At 40.0% G+C, this 21,310-nt stretch overlaps 1 protein-coding gene across 2 annotated transcripts; it reads left to right on the forward strand.

Annotated features, from left to right (window-relative positions):
* The first annotated feature begins 3,362 nt into the window (after window positions 1–3,362).
* Window positions 3,363–21,076, forward strand: LOC132774314 (mitotic-spindle organizing protein 2B-like). 2 transcript variants are annotated; one of them, XM_060774320.2, is made up of 4 exons: window positions 3,363–3,551; window positions 6,206–6,330; window positions 13,724–13,912; window positions 20,689–21,076. In XM_060774320.2, the coding sequence occupies exons 1-4, from the start codon at window positions 3,421–3,423 to the stop codon at window positions 20,829–20,831; spliced, it is 588 nt and encodes a 195-aa protein (XP_060630303.2). In that variant the 5' UTR covers window positions 3,363–3,420; the 3' UTR covers window positions 20,832–21,076. The 2 variants fall into 2 exon arrangements, with proteins under 2 accessions (XP_060630303.2, XP_060630305.2); XM_060774322.2 differs by having other exon boundaries at window positions 13,724–13,861.
* The last annotated feature ends 234 nt before the right edge of the window (window positions 21,077–21,310 follow it).

The following is a 21,310-nucleotide window of genomic DNA, read 5'->3' on the forward strand; positions in this document are numbered from 1 at the left end:
TCCACTTTGTAGCTCCATTTCTTAAGATTAGCTCTGCATCTTCTGATAACAGGGCACCGTCTGTTCAGCGCCTTCCAAGTCGCCCAGTCTTCTATGTGCCCAGGGAGGGGTCTTTCATCTGGTGTCAACCACTGACTGAGGTACCTGCCACTTTTGGATTCTCGCTTGCTGAAGTGTTCCTGTGAGTATCTGTAGATTTTAGAAAGCTCTTTCTTGATTTAAGATGTTGGCACGCTGACTGATATTGAAACACAGGATGGGCTGGAGATGTCAATGTCTTGGTCCTTTCATTACTGGCTGCTACTTTCTGCTGAATATCAGGTGGCGCAATACTGGCTAAAAAGTATAATTTCTCCATCAGTGTAGGGCATTGACATTCTGTTACAATGTGGCATGTCTCATTAAGAGCTACATCCACTGTTTTAACATGGTGATATATATTCCACATTGCATATTCAGCAGCAAAGAAGCAATGCACAAGGGCAGATGGTGTTGGCCCCTCGGCTGTGGAACTCCCTTCCTGGAGATCTCCTGACCTTTAGGAAAAGAGTAAAAACCTGGCGCTTCAAGTTTTTGGAACCTCATTGTAAATCAGATAAACTCAGTATTGTGAACGAATATGGAACGGTTTAACGATGCAAATGGACATGGATTTACACCCGAAAGTCATTGATTTTTATAGTTTAAAATTACTTTTTATATGAATTTTATTATGTGATTTAACCTGTTTTAAACAATGTATTTATATGTGTTCGGCATCTAATTGTTGCCAGTCTGTACGCCTTCAGGCTGAAAAGGATGGGATAAAAGTGCGGTAAATAATAACTAAATAAATAAAATGTATTCACTGTATCTGGTAGGCTGTTAGGAATTGTGGGAGTTGAAGTCCAAAACACCTGGAGGGCCAAAGTTTGCCCATGCTTGATTTACATTGTAGAATTAATTTAGGTTCAGAACACTTTAACTGCCATGGCATCATAGGAGCTCCAAGTGGCCAGCTACTTGGTCAAAGGACATATAATATAATGCCAAGTTTCCAAACTTTGTGTGTTTTTTTTTAAAAAAAAAAACATTACAACTGTACCCTTGGTTTGCTTCTGATATGACAAATAAATAGGATGTGTGGATTTCATGAGACCCCCAGCACCCTTTGGCAGAGAAGGCTAACGAACCTGTGAAATTACAACTCCCATGATTCCATAGCATTAAGCCATGGTGTCAAACTGCATTCATTCTCCAACTATAGTTCTGTCCTCATGACACACTTTTCCTTGTCTTTCATGAAGGCTCAATCCCATTGTTTGCCCCTTCTGACCTCCCCCACAGACATTTACTTATCACACCCAGGGTTTTATCAATCTTATTCTGTGCATTTGTCTGGCCCACCGTGCTTTTATTTTATTTCTCCATCACGTTATTTTGCATCTGTTTATTTCATTTTCTGTTATTTTCTGTATTTTATTTTGATGTCATTATTTGCTGATTGTATGAGGGTTGAATGAAAAGTAATGCCTCCACCTTTGTTACTTGGGTTTGGATGGGAATATTTTAATAAATCAAATGCAGAAATAATCCTTAGAATGTGCTCTTTAACTAACACTATTCACTTTTCCACATAATCACCAGACGATTGGATACATTTCTGCCACTAATGAACAAGTTTTCTGAAGCCATCACAAAACCAGCATCTCACAGTTCTCTCAACGTCTTCATCAGAAGCATAAGGATGTCCCCACAGATCTTCTTTCATTATCGGGAACAGATGGAAGTCAGACCGTGCTAAATCTGGACTATAAGGAGGATGCCGTACAGTGGTGAGATCCAGTCTCTGAAGTTCTGCTGTGTTGCGCTTTCATTTCAGGCATCAGCATCCTGAGTATCCATCGTGCACAGATCTTCCGATAGCCAAGCAAAGCAATAATGTGACCCTCACGTTCTTGTGAAATGCTGATTATGCTTGACATTTCTGAGTGATACGACGATTGTCCTGAATAAATCTGCCACCTTGTGAAACTCGGTGGTTGCTGTCACAGGAGTCAGATGTTCCCACCTCAACATTTTTAAACTTATTCGCCCAGCGACACACAGTACTCACATCAACACAATCACCATAAACAGCTTGCATTCTCTGATGAATCTCCTTTGGGGTGACACGTTCTGTTGTCAAGAATTGAATGACTGCACGTTGCTTCAGTCACATTGACCGACCGTCTGCGCAGGGTTCCATACTTCATACGTTAACAACACAACCAGTCAATGCTAAGGCTTCTCACCAAAATGGAACTGTAGGGGAGAGTCTACTGAACAAGCCAGTACCTGCCACATACCAGTACTGCTCTCCAGGCCCGTAGCCAGGATTTCGTTTCGGGGGGGGGGGGGGGCTGATTTTTTTTCAGGGGGGGTTTCGGGGGGGCTGAGTCTGAGTGAAAGAGGGTCTAGCCTAGCAAACCTTTTGTATTGTTACCCCCATGCATATGGGATATATTGAGTATGGTGATCAGATCATGATATGAATAAATATAACAGTTTAAATAATGTACCAGTAAGGCCTTTTCGCGAACCACCATGAGAATTTCGGGGGGGGGGCGGCTGAAGCCCCTCAACCCCCCCCCCTTCCCCCCGGCTACATGCCTGCTGCTCTCTGTTGAGGAGTTACCAAGGTGGAGGCATTACTTTTCATTCAACCCTCGTATTTTATTTTATTTTGTTGTACTGAAATTCTGGGCTTGGCCTACCCTATCCATCCCGAGTCCCCATTGAGGAGATGATTCCAGGGTATAAATAAAGTTTATTATTGTATTGTCAAAGGCTTTCATGGCTGGAATCACTGGGTTGTTGTAGGTTTTTTCGGGCTATATGGCCATGTTCTAGAGCCATTCTCTCCTGATGTTTCGCCTGCATCTATGGCAAGCATCCTCAGAGGTAGTGAGGTCTGTTGGAACTAGGAAAATGGGTTTATATATCTGTGGAATGACCAGGGTGGGACAAAAGACTCTTGTCTGTTGGAGTTAGGTGTGAATGTTTCAACTGACCACCTTGATTAGTATTTGATGGCCTGGCAGTGCCTGGGGCAATCTTTTGTTGAGAGGTGATTAGATGTCCCAGATTGTTTCCTCTCTGTTGTTTTGCTGTTGTAATTTTTTAATACTGGTAGCCAGATTTTGTTCATTTTCATGGTTTCTTCCTTTCTGTTGAAATTGTCCACATGCTTGTGGGTTTCAATGGCTTCTCTGTGTAGTCTGACATGGTGGTTGTGAGAAACTGCATGAAGAGACCGGACAAGATGAGAAGAGACTGAGCAAAATCCCTCAGAAAACTACACTTCCCAGCGCCCCTTGCGGGAGAGAGAGGGGGGCGCCGTAAGGAGGCAGGGCGTCCCAGGATGCTTTGCGGCCGCGAAGCCCCTCGCCGGGGAAGGCGATGTCGTCGGGCATGGAGGCGAAGGGCAGCAGCGGGTCTCGCGCCCGCAGGAAGCTCCTCACAGCAGAAGAGGCCGAGTTGTTCGAGCTCGCGCAGGCGGCGGGGAGCGGGATGGACCCGGAAGTCTTCAAGTGAGTGGTCGCCTCTCGCTGTTCCAATTCATTTTCGTTGCCTCAGACTGTGGCCCGCCGACTGTTTGGGCCTACAACTCCCAGAAGCCCTTGCCAGCTTCCTCAATGGTCAGGAATTCTGGGAGTTGGAGGCCCAAACAGCTGGAGAGCTGCAGTGTGAAAATGCCTGGAATAGAGTGTGTCCATCCTTTTCAAATCCTGCACCTGCTTCCTACAGCATTCTGGGTTTGGGAGGCGTCTTTGAATAGAATAATGTAAGCTTTTCCCTGACATGAAGTCCAGTCCTGTCCGACTCAGGGGGGATTGGTGCTCATCTCCATTTCTAAGCAGAAGAGCTGGCGTTGTCCGTAGACACCTCCAAGGTCATGTGGCTGGCATGACTACATAGAGTTCCCTTACCTTCCCGCCGGAGCAGTATCTATTGATCTACTCACTTTTTCATGTTTTCAAACTGCTAGGTTGGCAGAAGCTGGGGCTGACAGCGGAAGCTCACGCTGCTCCCCAGATTTGAACCTGCGACCTTTCGGTCAACAGGCTCAGCAGCTCATTGGTTTAACCCACTGTGCCACCGGGGGGGGGGGGGGGGGGGGGGTGTTTATTTATTTATTTATTTACGGCATTTATATCCCGCCCTTCTCACCCCGAAGGGGACTCAGAGCAGCTTACAATATATATTTTCATACAATATATTATATTATTAGCATAGTACAATATCAGTATATATTACTATATTCCACTATACCATTATATTGTAATATTATTAGTAATATTACATGTAATGTAAATATATAATTATAATTATAATATTGAATTATTATTACTAGTATTATATTGTATTACATTATAATATTAAAAATATTATATGTATATACAATATACTATATTATATTATTAGTAAAGACAAGATGGAAATGTCTTCTGCTCCCCTCTGTCTTCGCTCTGGCCAGACAGTATTATTGTCATTGTGCTATTGTACCACGAAAAGCAATGCCTTCCCCAGCACACACCACAAAACAACACACCTCTCCCTCCACACCCCAACCACCACCATATAGTCCCCAATGTGATATCAGTGTGAAACTATGGAGTTAAACATAATAATAACAACAACAACAACAACTTTATTTGTATTTCGCCCTATCTCCCCAGTGGAACTCAGGGCAAATTCCAACACGCAAAAAGGCAGACATTCAATGCCTTAATAAACCATAACTTACTTAGGTGATCCCTCGTTGTCCAAGTAGGATTGTCTTCCAAGATCGATGTACTAGCAAATAGGATAGTCTTCCAGGATCAGTATTCTGGTGGGTCCATAGGTGACTGTGGAGCCCTATTCTTGATCTGCATCTTCTCCCGCAGTGAGGGCACTGGTTTCCAAGTGGAAGGCGGGCCCGGTGGCTTGACGCGCCTTCCTCTTGGCACATTTCTCTCTTTCGCCCTCCATTCGTGCCTCTTCAAATCCTACAGCACTGCTGGTCACAGCTGACCTCCAGCTGGGGTGCTCAAGGGCCAGGGCTTCCCAGTTCTCAGTGTCTATGGCAGAGTTCTTAAGGTTGGCTTTGAGCCCATCATTAAATCTCTTTTTCTGCCCACCAACAACCCATTTTCCATTCTTGAGTTTGGACCTCATATGCATACCCCAGTCCTGTATGCCTGGCTCCAGGAACTGTGGCCTGCCGACTGTTTGGGCCTACAACTCCCAGAAGCCTTTGCCAGCTTGCTCAAACAGCTGGAGAGCTTCAATGTGAGGGTGCCTGGAATAGAGTGCCTATCCTTTTCAAATCCTGCACCTGCCTCCTGCAGCATTCTGGGAGGCACCTTTGAATAGAATAGAATAGAATAGCTTTATTTTCATTGTGCTATTGCACCACAAAAGGCAATGCCTTCCCCAACACATACCATAAAACAACATACCTCTCCCTCCACACCCCAACCACCACTGCACAGCCCCCAGTGTCTCATCAATGCAAAACCAAGGAGATAATAATAATAATAATAATAATAATAATAATAATAATACAAGCAGAGGCATAACACCGTTGCTCAGATGGTTCATTGGAACTTGTGCCACAAATGCCATCTGCCTGCGACAAAGAACTGGTGGGATCACAAGCTGGAAAAAGTTACAGAAAATGAACACGTCAAACTCCTCTGGGACTTACGGATTCAGACAGACAGACAGTTCTGGAGCACAATACTCCTGACCTCACAATCGTGTTAAAAAACAAAGTATGGATCGTCAATGTTGCAATCCCAGGTGACAGCAGGATTGAAGAGAAACAACTGGAAAAGCTGACACGATATGAGGATTTAAAGATCGAACTGCAAAGACTCTGGCACAAGCCAGTAAAGGTGGTCCCAGTGGTGATCGGCACACTGGGTGCAGTGCCTAAAGACCTTGGCCTGCACTTAAACACAATTGACGCTGACAAAATTACCAGCTGCCAGCTGCAAAAGCCCACCTTACTGGGATCTGCATGCATTATTCGCCAATACGAATAACAATAAGTTATAGTTATTCCTCTGTATCCACAAATTCTCTGTCCATGATTTCAATGGACCTTTCCATAAGGTTGATGTGGCCTTTGGTGAAAATTAATTTGACAGCCCTACTCTAGTATGATAGGTTCCTGTGTTTTCTCTCTTTCTATTAGGATCCTGCTGGACCTGCTGCGCATGAATGTGGCCCCTGTGGCCATCTACCAGGTGCTGCGTGCCATGTGTGCCGCCGGGCAGAGAGGGAGCGGCCCCGAGACCAATGCCACCGAGCCCCCACGAGGTCAGTGGAGCCCCCACACACACAGGCATCAGAAGGAAAAGACAGTGTCATCCCATAGTGGCTCAAGGCCTAAGCAGAGCCAGGGGACATGAGTCTTCTTTCCTCCTGTCCTTGGTTCTGTACTCTCAGTTTTCACAGTTATAATGACAGGAATGTTCATTAGGCAGGACAGACCCAGTGTTCACTTTTCTCTCTAGTTCAATATTTCATGTTGATGACACACTTTTTAGACAATGCACCATTTCACAACACAGTAATTCAGTGTTACTAGCAAACTAGAGGTTAAACCAACACCCTAATAAGACACATGCATAAACGGTAATAAAAACACAAGATATCTCATGAAAATCTTTCAATAATAGTTTTTAAAATATATGATTTGTAATATAACATTTTCAAGATTTTTGTCATTTCTTGTTATGTTCAATAACACACCTCCGCGCTGCAGCTGGAACACTAACGTGCCATGACATACCATTTGGAAAGCTTTGCCCTGGTTGTTAAAGGCCTTCACATTCTAGACTTGCGTGTAAAAAAATTGTTTAAATCAAGCCATTCTGATAGGAATTGGACTTTCAGTATTGAAACAATCAATTCATTTGTTTGAATAAAAAAGCCTTCTTTGTGCTGATGCAATTACAAGTGTTAGAATTTTTCTTCCCTGATTCACTATTTAATTTTGTTCTTTGCAACAGGGAACCAAGATACTCTCTTCTTTTGCAGATTATCCATCAAAATCTGAATTTCTAAAAGTTTCATTGTATACATCTATTTATTGCATTTGTACAGCATATTTTCAACATTTGAGTACCATAAGCATTGAATGAATAGGTCCATCCTTACGAGATCATTGGTCTATTTGATTCAGGACTGTTTACACTTCATCGGAAGTAGCTCTCTAGGTTCCAGATGGGTTCCAGCCCTGTCTGGAGATGCCAGAAGCTGAAGCAAAGCATATGTTTCTGTCCCTGAGATATAAGAGCATTCATCTGTTTTCAGTAAACTATAGTTGCAGTGATAAAGTACCTGTACTGACTTGTATGGCTTCCAGATTAAAGCTGACCAGTACAGGTGGAATCAAATGTACTTTTTTTACTTTGTAATTAGTTAGTCCTAGTCTGGGAATATATTAATATGATTCAGGGTAGATTTTTGAATAAATAAATAAATGTTTGAAAATTACTGAAGCAGACAAAAAATCCCCTTATACTCTGTTCTTCTTAAACTATCTCAGTTTCTATTTAGGGATAAATATAGTATGTCTCAATTCAAAATTATTTCTTCTACTTAACCCAATTGTGAATGGAACGGAGCACATTTTTTACGTCACAGCACCACTTCTTAGCCAATGCACCCTCTCGTCAGTTATGTCAGTGCCTGTTAGATTGTAGTATATGGTCTTACAGTGATGTCATTTCTTATTTATACTCTTGTTTGCTAAAAAGACAATAAGAAGGCTCAAGAAAGCCACGAGAGAGATAGGGAAGTAAGGTTCAAGTAGCAGAATGTGGACTCAGAAATTGTGAAGTCTAGGAGAAAACTATTTTGCCATGCAGCCTATGAAAGTGGGCTGTAATGGAATGAAACAAAGAGAGTCAACAAGAGGCAGGCTTCACAAACAGTGGTTGGACAAAATTGTGCCCCAACATGCTGTGCTGCTCTCAGTTCCTCCCAGTTGCAACTGTGTAAGTTTTATCATTGTCTCTTGTCTGTTGGTTTTCCTGATATTTGCTGGCATATACTGCAATGTAACATCACATGCCTACATGGCATCCTTCTAACCAAATACTGAAATACTTATATGGCAAATTGCTTCTGAGTTTGAATTTACCTTTTAGCTTAGTAGACCATCTGATCATAAAAGTTGTAAAAGTTGTCCGTGTCCTACCATTCTGGCATATTGTGAGAAATGACAAGGAAACATGTTCCAGTTTCATATTAGAATTTTCTGGTGCTAAGAGTGGCTTGATCTGCCTTGGAGGCTGGTGGATTTTCTTTCTATGGATTTTTTTTTAACAGGTTAGATTGCCAGTTCTCAATAGTTTGAAAGGGGGTTGGACTCAGTGGTCCTTCTGGTGCCTCCCAACTCTGATTCTATGATCTTACAAGCCTACTTAATTCTAGTTTTCTATCCCACAGCTCCTATTTCTTCAAAGTTGAAAAATGTGTCTTTCTATTTTTCTTCTGCTTGTTTTTTTTAAAGTTGCCTCTTTTGTGAAAAGACTATATTGCATTTTATTGAATCTAAGGTGCAGTTTTTCAGCTTTAAGGGGCTTCAAAAATGGCATGAGCCTTATATTTGATAGCATCTTATATTAGCAATTTTAAAAAACTGTTTTATCTCATAGAGAAAGAAGGAAGAGAGCCCCAACCCCATAGGCTCTGCCACACCCCCACCATTTTGTCCTCAGCCTGGGCCAAATGGCAGTTTACTGGTATTTTAGTTAAGCCTCACTTCCTTCTGCTCCTTCCCCATAGACTTAATATTTTTTAGAATCATGCAGACACATGACTTGTGGGTTTCTTTATACGCCCTCCTTACCCTGCAGGCAGGCATGTAGCTGGGGGGGGGGGGGGCTTGAGGGGCTTCAGCCCCCCCCCCCCCCCGGGTGGTCCACGAGAAGGCCTTACTGGTACATTATTTAAACTGTTATGTTTATTCATATCATGATCTGATCACCATGCTCAATATATCCCATATGCATGAGGAGTATTGGGATAACAATATAAAAGGTTTGCTAGGGTAGATCCTCTGCCTCCCCCCCCCCCCCGGGAATAAAAATCCTGGTCCTGCAGGGAAGATTGTACTATAAAGTAACATTAAAAAACAACAAGTAAAAGAAGGTATTATCCCACAGAGCAAATTCTAAAATGTTCTTCAGTAGTGTCAATTCGATGGTGTCTTCGATTAGGTGAAATAGTGTAATTTATAATTTTGTTACATAAATATTGCACATCATATGCTGAAATCTCATGAAAATTTCACTAAGAAAATAATAAAAATATTTTATCATATTCCTTTACATACACACACACTTATCATTTATGTATATATATTCAGTTAGAATTCTGTTTGCCAATATGTCCAATAGCTATTTACAGTCTCTAAAAGAAGCCGAATCCTTTCTTTCTTCTCTACGTTTTTGTAAGTAGTAATTTTGTTTATTTTCTTCATTCTTGATTTCCACATTCTACCATATTTATACTGATGTGACTTGTTATGTTCACCCAATGTTTTCTCTGAATATATAGCTTTTATTTATTGAAACATGTCGCTTACAAGATTGGGTTGATACCAAAAATCATCAAAACATTCCCTTCAATGCTAAAGTAATCAATACATCAGGAAATATTTCTTCAATTTAGGCTAGGGCATAATAACTACTGATTGGATTGCTGTGAGTTTTCCGAGCTGTATGACTATGGTCCAGAAGGATTCTCTCCTGACATTTTACCCACATCTAGGCCATTAGATGCTAATTAAGGTGACTTATTGCAACATTCATACTTGCCTCAAGCAGACAAGAGTTCTTTCTACCATCCTGGACATCCCACAGATATATAAATCCCACTTGTCTAGTTTCCAATAGACTTCACAACCTCTGAGGATGCCTGCTATAGATGTGGGCAAAACGTCAGGAGAGAATGCTTCTGGAACATGGCCATACAGCCTGGAAAACTCAGCAACCCAGTGATTCCAGCAATGAAAGCCTTCGACAACATAGTACTGTCATTATTTTTAGATGTATTGATACTGGCCATTACGTCTATTATGTAGAACTATTTCTGTTTTATCTGCAAAGTAGTTATATAATTCTATGATTTAGTCTGTGTAAAATAGTAAAGTATTGCCAGTTCCCCACATAAAATAACTTAAGAACCAAAAATATCATCACAATGTAAAGCAGCAAAATTGCAGTTTATCAAGCAATTTCAGTTCTATTGCCTTTTGCATTAATTGGTGTTTTCATACTACACGTGTTAGTCTACCACTACCGGGTTTGTGTTTATGTTGTCACCATCTCTGTTTTGATGGTTGGTCAATGTTATGTTAAAATGTAACTGTCCGTTTTATTTTTGCATAACATTGTGATCTCTGTGCTTACAGTTGCTTAAACTTTGTACCTTCAGCATAGGATGGCACATCAGGTTTATGATGAAAGTGGAATCTATATAGTCTATTTACATTGATGAAAGAAGATGTTAAAATTCCCATATTTGCTCCTTTTTGCTACTAGACTAGAATGGCTAGTTATCTCAATGAATCGATTATATGCTGTAATCCAAATACAGATCCTTCAATATGAATGTTTTCTCGAGTTTGTTCTATCTTCTTTCCTGTTCTTTCATCAGTTACTCATATAAGAACTTCTCTACTTTTAACTGGGGAATCAGTGGATTCCAGTTTAAGAGGAGCCTCCATCTTCTTAATGTTTTCAATTATCTTCAAAGACTTGACACTCTCAGAGCACCTGAAATGTCTGGCAAAGCAGGACTTCACCTGCAGAAGTCACACTCCTTCTTTAGCAAAGCATGTGCTTCTATTATAATCTTTTCTGCCAATTTTTATAGCTTAGATGTTTGACTAAAGGAACTATAATTTTCTGTCTCCATCCCCAGGATCCATTATAAAAATATCATCATTATCATTGGCATCATAAACATCTTTTCTTCCTCCTTTTCAGCCCAAATGGTTTTGACACTGACCTGCAAATTGTCAGTTGTCACACTGACTTTGTCTTCAGTTTTACAAACTGAAACTTTACACATAATGAAAGGAATTAGAAAAGTTGGAAGCCCTTTGGAAGGAAGAATCTTTCCCATGAGATCCTAGTTTAGCATTTAAATTTTGGGTGTACATCAAACAGGAAAGAATGACTGTTATCATGTGATCATCAACTGGGAATCAAAACATGTTTTTGTGGTAATGGTTTGTCAGTAGGTGGTGCTGTTTTATCAGCAATGTCCTACTTCATGTAAGACATTTTCATTATTAAGGTTTGCTTCCTAATAAACACAAATAGATACTGACATTTATGAAGTTAACTATTTTGAACAATTGAAGGATTCTGTTCAGAGCTAGAACTAAAAAATCACTCTGAAATGATATAAAATACTGTTCAAATTCACAGTAATCACAAACAATATTGTACGGGTTTTTGTACAGTCACTCTGAAATGGTATCAATGCCGTGTCTTCTTATGCCGAGTTGAATATGAATCAGCCGCCCACAACCGATTTTGGCCTTACTCCAGGCCTTCCTCTGGTGCTCTAAAAATCAAAATTTGCTGCAAATATATACATATTGGGAGCCCCCAGTGGCGCAGTGGGTTAAAGGACTGAGCTGCTGAGTTTGTTGATCGAAAGGTCGCAGGTTCGATTCCAGGGAGCGGCGTGAGCTTCCACTGTCAGCCCTAGCTTCTGCCAACCTAGCAGTTCGAAAACATGCAAATGTGGGTAGATCAATAGGTACCGCTCCGGCAGGAAGGTAACGGCGCTCCATGCAGTCATACCGGCCACATGACCTTGGAGGTGTCTACGGACAACGCTGGCTCTTCGGCTTAGAAATGGAGATGAGCACCACACCCCAGAGTCAGACATGACTGGACTTAATGTCAGGGGACTACCTACCTACCTATATACATATTAAACATCATATACTGAAATACATTTGAATATACTTGCAAAGTTATACACTTAACATTTATTACAGGGTGAGGTAGCATAGCTTCCTTTTTTTAAATGCATGCCATTCAGTCGGTTGTGGGCGGCTGATTCGTAGCGAAGCGCTAATGGTCTCGTTTGAGAGGTGGGAGTATAAAATTTTGTCCTGACACAGTTCAGTCGCCATCATGTGTTGGAACAGTGAGGAGCGTGCTTTTGCCATTGAGGCCTACTTTTCGAGCAGATTTGGATTGGCCGGCCCACTCTCCAGATTTGGCCCCTTGTGATTTTTTTCTATGGGTTTTTTTTGAAATTCCGTGTTTATGTGAACTGTCCAAGGACCCTACAAGATTTGAAGACCAACATCCAGGAAGAAATTGCCAACATAACGCCTGCTATGCTGGCAAGAGTCATGACAAATGCCAGAAATCGGTTTACTCAGTGTATGAAGAATGGGGGACGTCACCTACCTAATGTGATCTTCAAAACTACGTAAAACAAAACTTTAGGTATGCACCTACATTATAATTTTTTTTTTTAAATTCTGATTCATACAATGGGTTTTATTAAGTTTTGTAAAAAGGAAGTTATGCTGCCTCATCCTGTATATACATCAACACTTGCTGCAAATATATCCATTGGACATCATATGCTAAAACACATTTAAAGGTACTTAGAAAGTTACAAACTTGACACTTGTTCTCCTTAGAGATACAGACTTTTTACTTAGTGGGATCTAAACCAAAGGAGCAAAATGTGGCTGTAAATATTTGAAAGTTACATATACTAAAAATGAATGTTTTGTACAAAAACCTATATAATATTGTTTGTGGTTACTGTGAATTTGAACAGTATAACAAGTTTACACAATTATATGCTGAATTCTATTATTTTCTATTTTCTGTATAAGTGGGATATTTGTTGAGCTTACTAATTCAGGAACCCATTCATATTGTATTGTGCAGAGCTAGAACTGGCCTTGATGTCACAGAAAGTAGCACAAAAAGGTTTAAATAAGTTATTTTGGAGCAAGGGTGTCACTGTCTTTACATTCTACAGAACTACAGCGAGACTTCCTCAAGAAAAGCAATTTTCTATCTTTGCCCTACATCACTTGTGTACAGCTTGAAGTCCTCTATGTGTTTTGGACTTCAGCTCCCAGAATTCCTGACCATGGGACAAGCTGGCTAGGGTTTCTGGGAGGTGGAATCCCAAACATCTGGAGGGCGACAAGTTGGGCACCACTGCCCTATTTCCTAGGTTGCATTCTTTCTTCAGTCACATCCATGTCCTTCTTTGTAGAGGATTTCAGATATTCAATATATTGATTGTGCTACTGTTACTTAGTGCTTTATTAAGTATGTTTCCTAGAACCCCATATGTAATGTGTGCATGTATATGTTCATAGAGAGAGAAATCAAAATAATGATGCATTACACATAAAATAATTAGAAATTAAAATAGCCTTGATAAACAGCTGCATATATTGCCTTTTCTTAACACTTCAATCTGATTAGTATAATAGTATAAGTATCTTTTTATATAAAAATGTATTAAGCATGAATTATGTATCTATGGAGACAAAAAGTAATACTTTATCTTGTATAATAACATACAAGTTATACAACTATAGATATTTGTTAAGATATTTGAGAATTTACAAACTTTTTTTCTGTGACTGTCCTCATGTGGGTTTTCTAATTTGTTTCTATGTCTCTCTTTGAATTAGAGCCCCCAATTGTCTCTGCCAAGACCAGTAAAATCCCTGCACCACTCTCATTTTCCTCTGTCCTTCGACCTCCACGAATAGGAGTCACTAAGGCTGTGGTCTACAGTCCTGCTGCAGTTTGCTCGCCTCTCTCTCAAGGTCCCCCTGGCTCTTTCCAGTTTTCTTGCTGCCTGTTCTCTCCTTTTGCAGGTCGTGTGTGTTAGTTATCTACCAGGTTTTAGTGCAGTCTTCTGTGATGATAAAAAAAACTTTTAAAAGACTGGTTCTCTTGCTTCTAGAACTTAAAAGTGTGTATTTGCAAGTCCTATTGGTTTCAGTAGAATTTGCTTCCAAGTAAAGGTCCTTTGCAGTTTAACTTTAAACTTGTAAAAATTGAACATTATGAAAAATAATGTTCAGTTTATTTCTAACAAAAAGACACATCTTGTAAAATAAATAAATAGTAAGCATTTAATCCCTGACTCTATTTGTAATATCAATAGAAATATCACCTAATAGAGGTAGCCCTAACTGGACAGGTTATATAATAGAGAACGAAGGTATAGAGAAGGAAGAAATAGGACTGAATCTTTTTGCGGATAATGCAATGCATTTAATATGACAAATGAGAAAAGTACAGCTGAACTAATAGCCTATAGAACCCAGTTTAGTTTGTTTGTTTTTTTAAACTTCCTAAATAAATACACCATTTTGGTAGGAGCACAAACTAGAGAAGTGATGACTATAAACTCTCTGTGATTTCGGAAATGTTGCCTGCTGTGAGTTTAGCAACAGAAAGGCAAAATATTCTGGCATGCTAAGCACTAGAATTGCATCTACACAGCAAAGTGTCCCAGAGACATGATGTATAGGGATTTAGCACTCTTGTTTCTGATTTGGATTATATCACCTAAGATTGCGCCTACTAATACATTTGGGACCAAGCACAGTTTGTAGTATGCCTCTATCTAGAATTTTTCTAATGCTTATTTTGGAGAGTTCACCAAATACCTTCGTTTCCGAGGCATGATAGTGTGTTTTCAGGAAAATTTGGACAGAAATACTTCTGTGATGTATTCAGACAGAATTGACTTTGTGCTAAACTGGTTTGTTTTTGTAATCAACTTGTTGAGGTTGCTTAGTATGTTTGTATACAGATACTGTGTAGAGATTTTCAGTTTATAGAATTCTGAATTCTGGGGGGAAATATTATGTTCCTTTCTATTTCTATGACTCACACATGCAGGCTGCCCCTCAACGCATTTTTGAAATCTTCTAAAACTTGAATAATACTTCTTGGCTATAACTTCCTGCAAACCTTCATGCATGTATATAGCATAATCCCTGCTCACCTGTTTACTTCCTTTCTTTCTTGTGCTATTGCTGTTTCATTTAGAAGATCAGCTATCTTCCACTCATTGTCATTTGAGAGCTTTTTATTCTTTCTCCACATTCGAATGGAACAGAGCCGGGCCTCTGAAATACTTATACATCTCCCATTATTGCAGTGGTTCTCAACCTGGGGTCCCCAGATGTTTTTGGCCTTCAACTCCCAGAAATCCTATCAGCTGCTAAACTGGCTGGGATTTCTGGGAATTGTAGGCCAAAAACATCTGGGGACCCCAGGTTGAGAACCACTGCATTATTGACTCAATTTTCAAGTGGATGCAATCCCAGGCAATATTCTTTCTGTATTGCCGAAATTTCTGTAAGTAGCTTATTGGTTTGGAGAAGCTTTATCCTCAGTATTATCCAAATTCATGTAAGACTGAGATTCTCAACCATATTCTGGAAGAAAACTCTTCAGTACTCTTCAACTGAATTTGGCAACTGTTAAAGCCATGCAGAATAAATATGTGCAGAAGTAATAATTATAGTCCCATAGAAATGAAAGCAAGAAATTAAATGAGAGAAAAGATGTCTTACTCGATAATCTCCCAAATAATTCCCATCTACCTGGTTTGCGTGGAGTTTATCAGCAGTTCTTGTGGAGTTACTTTGTTTCTTGATCTTCACTCGAAGTTGAAAGAAAAGTTACTTCTGTTTTCCAAGCAAAAACACATTGTTTGTGTGTTAGTGGGCAACTTCCAAGGGCCCCTCATAGGACCTAAGAGAACTATAGCCCTTCCTTAGCATGCCTTCAAACTTTGTTGTTTCTGTGTGCCGTCAAGTTATTTCTGACATGTGACATCCCTAAAGTAAACCTATTTAAAGAGCTGGGCATGTTTAGCCTGAAGAAGAGAAGGCTGAGAGGAGACATGATAGTCATGTATAAATATGTGAGAGGAAGTCACAGGGATGAGGGAGCAAGCTTGTTTTCTGCTTCCCTGGAGACTAGGACGCAGAACAATATCTTCAAACTACAAGAAAGGAGATTCCATCTGAACATTAGGAAGAACTTCCTGACTGTGAGAGCTGTTCAGCAGTGGAACTCTCTGCCCTGGAGTGTAGTGGTGTAGAGGCTTTTAAACAGAGACTGGATTGCCATCTGTCAGGCGTGCTTTGAATGCAATATTCTTGCTTCTTAGCAGGGGGTTGGACTGGATGGCTCATGAGGTCTCTTCCAACTCTATGATTCTATTAAGGGGTTTTCAAGGCAAAATTTGTTCAGAAAGGTTTGCCCCTGCGTTCTTACACCACCCCCAGAGTCGGACATGACTAGACTTAATGTCAGGGAAACCTTTACCTTTACCCTATATATATAACCTTGCATTCTGACTGCCACTATTACAAAAGGAAGACTAGTTCACCATGATTAATCTAAAAGATGCTTCTTTTTGATTTCTATCAGATCTTTGTAGAAGAAAGTTCCTACAGTTTGCTCTCAATCACAAATGCTACTGGTTCTCTGTTCTTTCATTGGGACTTGGACTATTCTGGGAGTCCTCACAAAATGAGCAGTAGCCTGGCTTCAGATTCATAGGGGTTCTTTCTATCATTGCATTGATGACTGTCCTCTTGTTGCCTATTCCTTAGAAACTCTATATGTTGACCTTCATTCACATAACACTTTTTCTTCTGCCATACCAAGGTCTCAGGGCCAGCTTCACAAAATCTCTTGCATTCTTACTTATTTCAGTTTATAGGAAAACAAATAAACGTGAATCTCTAAGATGAGCTTTTCTTCTTTGAGCCAAATTCACCATGGTTTATTATTTATTTATTTACTGTATTTGTATACCGCCTTTCTCAGCCAATTGGCGACTCAAGGCGGTTTCCAACAAATCAGTATACATAAAACATAATATAGATAAAAAACATTAAACAGTAAATGATGGCTTTACTTATAAAAGTTTGGGCCTAGTATAGAAAAATTCTTCTGACTCTGGTGATAAATGTCTAGATTATGCATAGGTTACTCCAAACATTGATGTTCAACTCATATTCAAATTGACAGAATGCACTTCTTTATTATTCCTAGAATAATTGAAATATTAACATTTCTATAACCTCAGGACTGCTGTACCCTTGTGTACTCTTAAACTAATATGCAAAGTAACATGAGTTGCATCTCTTACAGGATGGAGAGTCCATGTATTGTATGGCCTGCTCAGAGAGACATGGGCATGAGAAGAATAGCTTATAGACATCGACATTTTGGAAACAGTGCCTTTGGAATGTGATAATCCATCCAGGAAAACTGTTTTACTGTTCTCTTAACTGAACAAGCAATGCTGAACAAGGAAAGCAGAACAAAATGATTTTTCTTTCACTCAGTCTATTTTGCAAAAGATTGCACTGAGAGCCAAGTCTTCTGCATGGCAGATCACTAGCAGGAGAAGCCAACACTCTTGTTGACTCCTTCAGTTGGAGAGCGACATCATGCCTATATCTTCCTGAAATCACACAAGATCCTGATTGGAATTCCTTTATGGCAGTGGTTCCCAACCTGTGGTCCGTGGACCACTAGTGGTCCGCAAGAACTAAAATATTGTCTGCGGCCTCACCATTACTATACCATTGCAACGAGAGTGACTGATCTTGTGAAACCATCTTATAGTGCCAAGGCTTTTAAAATATGATTTTCCTTGGGTGAGTGGATGGCGACTACTGGATAGCATATATTTTGTATCAGAAACTAGAGCGGATGTGGTCTATCCAATGCAATTTTCTCAATCTACACCCCAAATAACCAAACCGAATATAAAGTTGACCAAAAACTGATTCGTACTAACTCTTGGTACTAACGTTGGAAAGTGGTCCCTGGTCAAGTGGTCCCTCATCAAAAATAGGTTAGGAACCACTGCTTTATGGTCTTACAACAGTTTGAAAGTTTTTGTATGTCCCCCTCCACTTCTGAAAAAGGAACATTGGACTCACATCTGAGATGTTTGTTTTCAGCAGTTGAAGCAGAAACATTCCTCCCACTCAGAACTGAGATCTGTTTTCAATGCTGGCGTTGGGAGGTTTGGGGTCTTTCTGCTTCATGTCATCTTTCTCTTCTTTTTCCCCCCCTTGCTACACTTTGATGGTTTTTTCCTTGTCCAGCTATAATGTTTATATAATATCTTGTGGGTTTCTTGTCCTGCTAGCTGCTATCACAAACCTTGCCCTGCCTATTAAGAGTAAATGCGAGGAGCAAGCCTACTACAGGATAGTTCCCCTTCCACTACTGGAAACCAATATTTCATAGGTATGTCCCGTGTTCCATTCTATATGCATAGGACAGGTCAGTTTAGAAAGTCACATAAACCTTTTGCTATTGAGACCTTAAGAATTGTTTGGCTCTTTCTTCACTGAGGTTTTCCTATATGTAGTACAGAGCAGTTAATCGTCAGCATAATTGTCCTGTGCTATGAGGTAGAATAGTCAACATTTGTTGGCCATTATAGGCTTGAGTCGCCTTTGGACTGAGAAAGGCAGTACAGTGTTCCCTCGCTATTTCGCGGTTCACTTTTAGCAGACTTGCCGTTTTGTGTGTTTTTGAAAATATTAATAAAAAATATTAAATATTAAATATTTATGTCCAGTGGAGGCCACGGAGGCCAAGGACCCCGGAAGTGTGGCAGCCTGAGACACGGCGGGGAAGGCCTGCCTCCCTGGCCTCCTCAGACCCTAGAAGTGCACGAGTAAGAAAATAGTTTATAAATTATATAAAATAATGTATAAATATTAAAATTGATATGACGTCCCTACTTTGCGGATTTTCATTTATCAAGGGTGGTCCTGGAACAGAACCCTCACGATAAGTGAGGGAACACAGTAAATACGGTAAATAAATACATTGATTCAGGTATTGCTAATTTGACATTTACAGGTAGGCAACATCTTCTTTGTGATACCTGAATGGAGTCCTCTTGATGAGTTCGGCAAATCCTTCAGGAAAAGTCTTGTAGGACAATGTCAATTTAAAGTTCTGTATGAATTATCGTATTTTTTTTCAATACCAAAAAGATTAGCCTGTCCCCTTTTGATTGTCGTTGTATGTACATAAGACACTTCTTCCACTGTCTCATCGCTTTCTGCGCTTTTAACCTTCATCCACCTAGTTATCCACGTGCTAACATTTGTCAATGCAGTACTTTCTGTTCACACATAGCAACCTTTGCATGCAGCAGATACACTGCAGGCAGATGAAACGTGAACTGGTTTATTGGGCTATTTAACCCAAAATGCGGATTTAAATAGTCTTCCCAATAATAATTGCCATATGCTTGAGGAAACCATGTGTTTGGTCCTAAGCACAGCTTAAAAGCATCTTGCAGCTTCAAGCTCATTCACTTTGATAAGATATTGCATCTATGAGCCTAGGGAATCATTTGAATGATTGATTGGTTCCATAGTTAGTGGGTCATCTATAGAGAGAATAGTAGAAGATGCTGAAGAGGAGAGAAGCTACATTCATTCTAAGCTCACTGAGCTTGATTCATTGACTAAAAATCAGGGGCGTCTCAACCCATTACGCAAAGTAAGCATTTGCAGTATAGTTGATTTTGCCCAGGGGCATTCTTGAGGTGCTCTTGGGGGAAAATAGACCTTGACATACGCGAGTTGTAGTTACTGAGACGTATAGTTCACCTAAAATCAAAGAGCATTCTGAACACCAATGATGGAATTGAACCAGATATGGCACACAGAACTCCCACAACGAACAGAAAATATATATCAGCAATTGGTTTGGGGGGGGGGGGCGCCAAAAGTCTGTTTGCTTACTGTTGAAAATTACCTAGGGCCGCCTCTGCTAAAAATCAACCTATTACTACTGAGTGCAACTCTGAAAGTGACAGTACTCTTCACGCTAATTTGTCTATAATGCCAGCATTAACTCAGGAGAGACACAATGTTTGCTTTCAGTTTAATTTTTATACTGGCTAGGTGAAAAATTAGCAATAAGTATGGAGTCTTTCACAAGCTAATTTTAGTCAAATAATCACCCTCTGTTGATTAATTTGAGGTTAGTATGTCACAAACTCTCAGCTACAAAACTCATAACTCCCAAAAAGTGTATTCTTTTACCTTAAAATGTAATATACTTTAAATGTAGCATCTGCTTTGTGATAGCAAAAATATTAATAATAGATGTTTGAGCAGTTCATTCTTGGAACACTCTGAGATACCAACTATCTTCAATTCTTGCTTCTGTACATGAAAATACAGATTGGTTTCCTCCATATTTCAAAAATGGAAAGCTGATTTTGTGAGCAAGGATTTTGTGAGCAAGTAAAAGCTCTGGAGGTTGCAAGTGAGTATTGATATTTGAATAGTGCCAATGGAATTTGTTTTTCTACCTACTATTTGTAGAAATGAGGCATAGGAAGGCATCCTTGTGTAAACATTAACTGATAAGTAAACCCTTTTGCTGATGCTTAACTGAGTATTACTTGAGCCTGGCTTTGTGTGCTGCTTTTACATATTGCGCTCTGTAGTTCCTAACCATGCAAGCCTTTGTAAGGTTATCATCTAGATAAAATTTAGACAAAATTCTAATCAGCAGTTCTAGCATTTAATGCTTGGTAATAGTAAACTTGGTATCTGTTGTTCTACAGGTAGACCCAGAACTATTTCTGCAACAACTGGAAACCAGACGCTGTCAGACCATAACAGCCGGGAAGGATCTAGTCAACGAGTACCTCGGCAACCAAGTGCCAGCAGGTTACAGAAGGCTGGATGCCCTGGGAAAAGTGCATAGCTGGTTTTACCTACTGCAGTAAAATGGCAATGTAGCAAATTCAATGTTGTCAAGAGTTAATTGTTATTTTGCAAAATGCCAACAGTAGCATATATCGAGAAAAGAAGTACATGGAAGTACCTGGAATGAGATGGAGGTCGGTTGTTGTATAACACACTGACTACTAAAAGTTCAAATCAACCAATCCTTTTAATTTAAAATGTCTGTTTATAGTTCTTGGTGTAATAAAACATTTTTGTCTTCAAGTTTATGTCTGCTGTTAGGTGCCTTAGGTAACAATTCTGTGTTCAGAGTTAACTGAGGCTTACATCAGGCTTTCAGTCCTTCACTGAAACAAGCTTATTATAGATCGTGAACCTAATAAATGTATAGCATTTTTAGATCAAATAGATACTTTGGTCCTTCATCACACTAGAGAATGAATCCACTTTAAATCCGGCTTCTGCCTCCTGTTCAAGGCTCCTCCCTAAATTACAAAC

This window comes from Anolis sagrei, chromosome 4 (genome assembly GCF_037176765.1).
Source record: "Anolis sagrei isolate rAnoSag1 chromosome 4, rAnoSag1.mat, whole genome shotgun sequence".
In the NCBI taxonomy this organism is placed as follows: domain Eukaryota; kingdom Metazoa; phylum Chordata; class Lepidosauria; order Squamata; family Dactyloidae; genus Anolis; species Anolis sagrei.

Coding starts and splice junctions, on each gene's coding strand:
- LOC132774314 (XM_060774320.2), top strand. CDS start 3,421: ATGTCGTCGGGCATGGAGGCGAAGGGCAGCAGCGGGTCTCGCGCCCGC. Junction 6,331..13,723: donor TGCCACCGAGCCCCCACGAG/GTCAGTGGAGCC, acceptor TCTTTGAATTAG/AGCCCCCAATTGTCTCTGCC. Junction 13,913..20,688: donor CCTGTTCTCTCCTTTTGCAG/GTCGTGTGTGTT, acceptor GTTGTTCTACAG/GTAGACCCAGAACTATTTCT.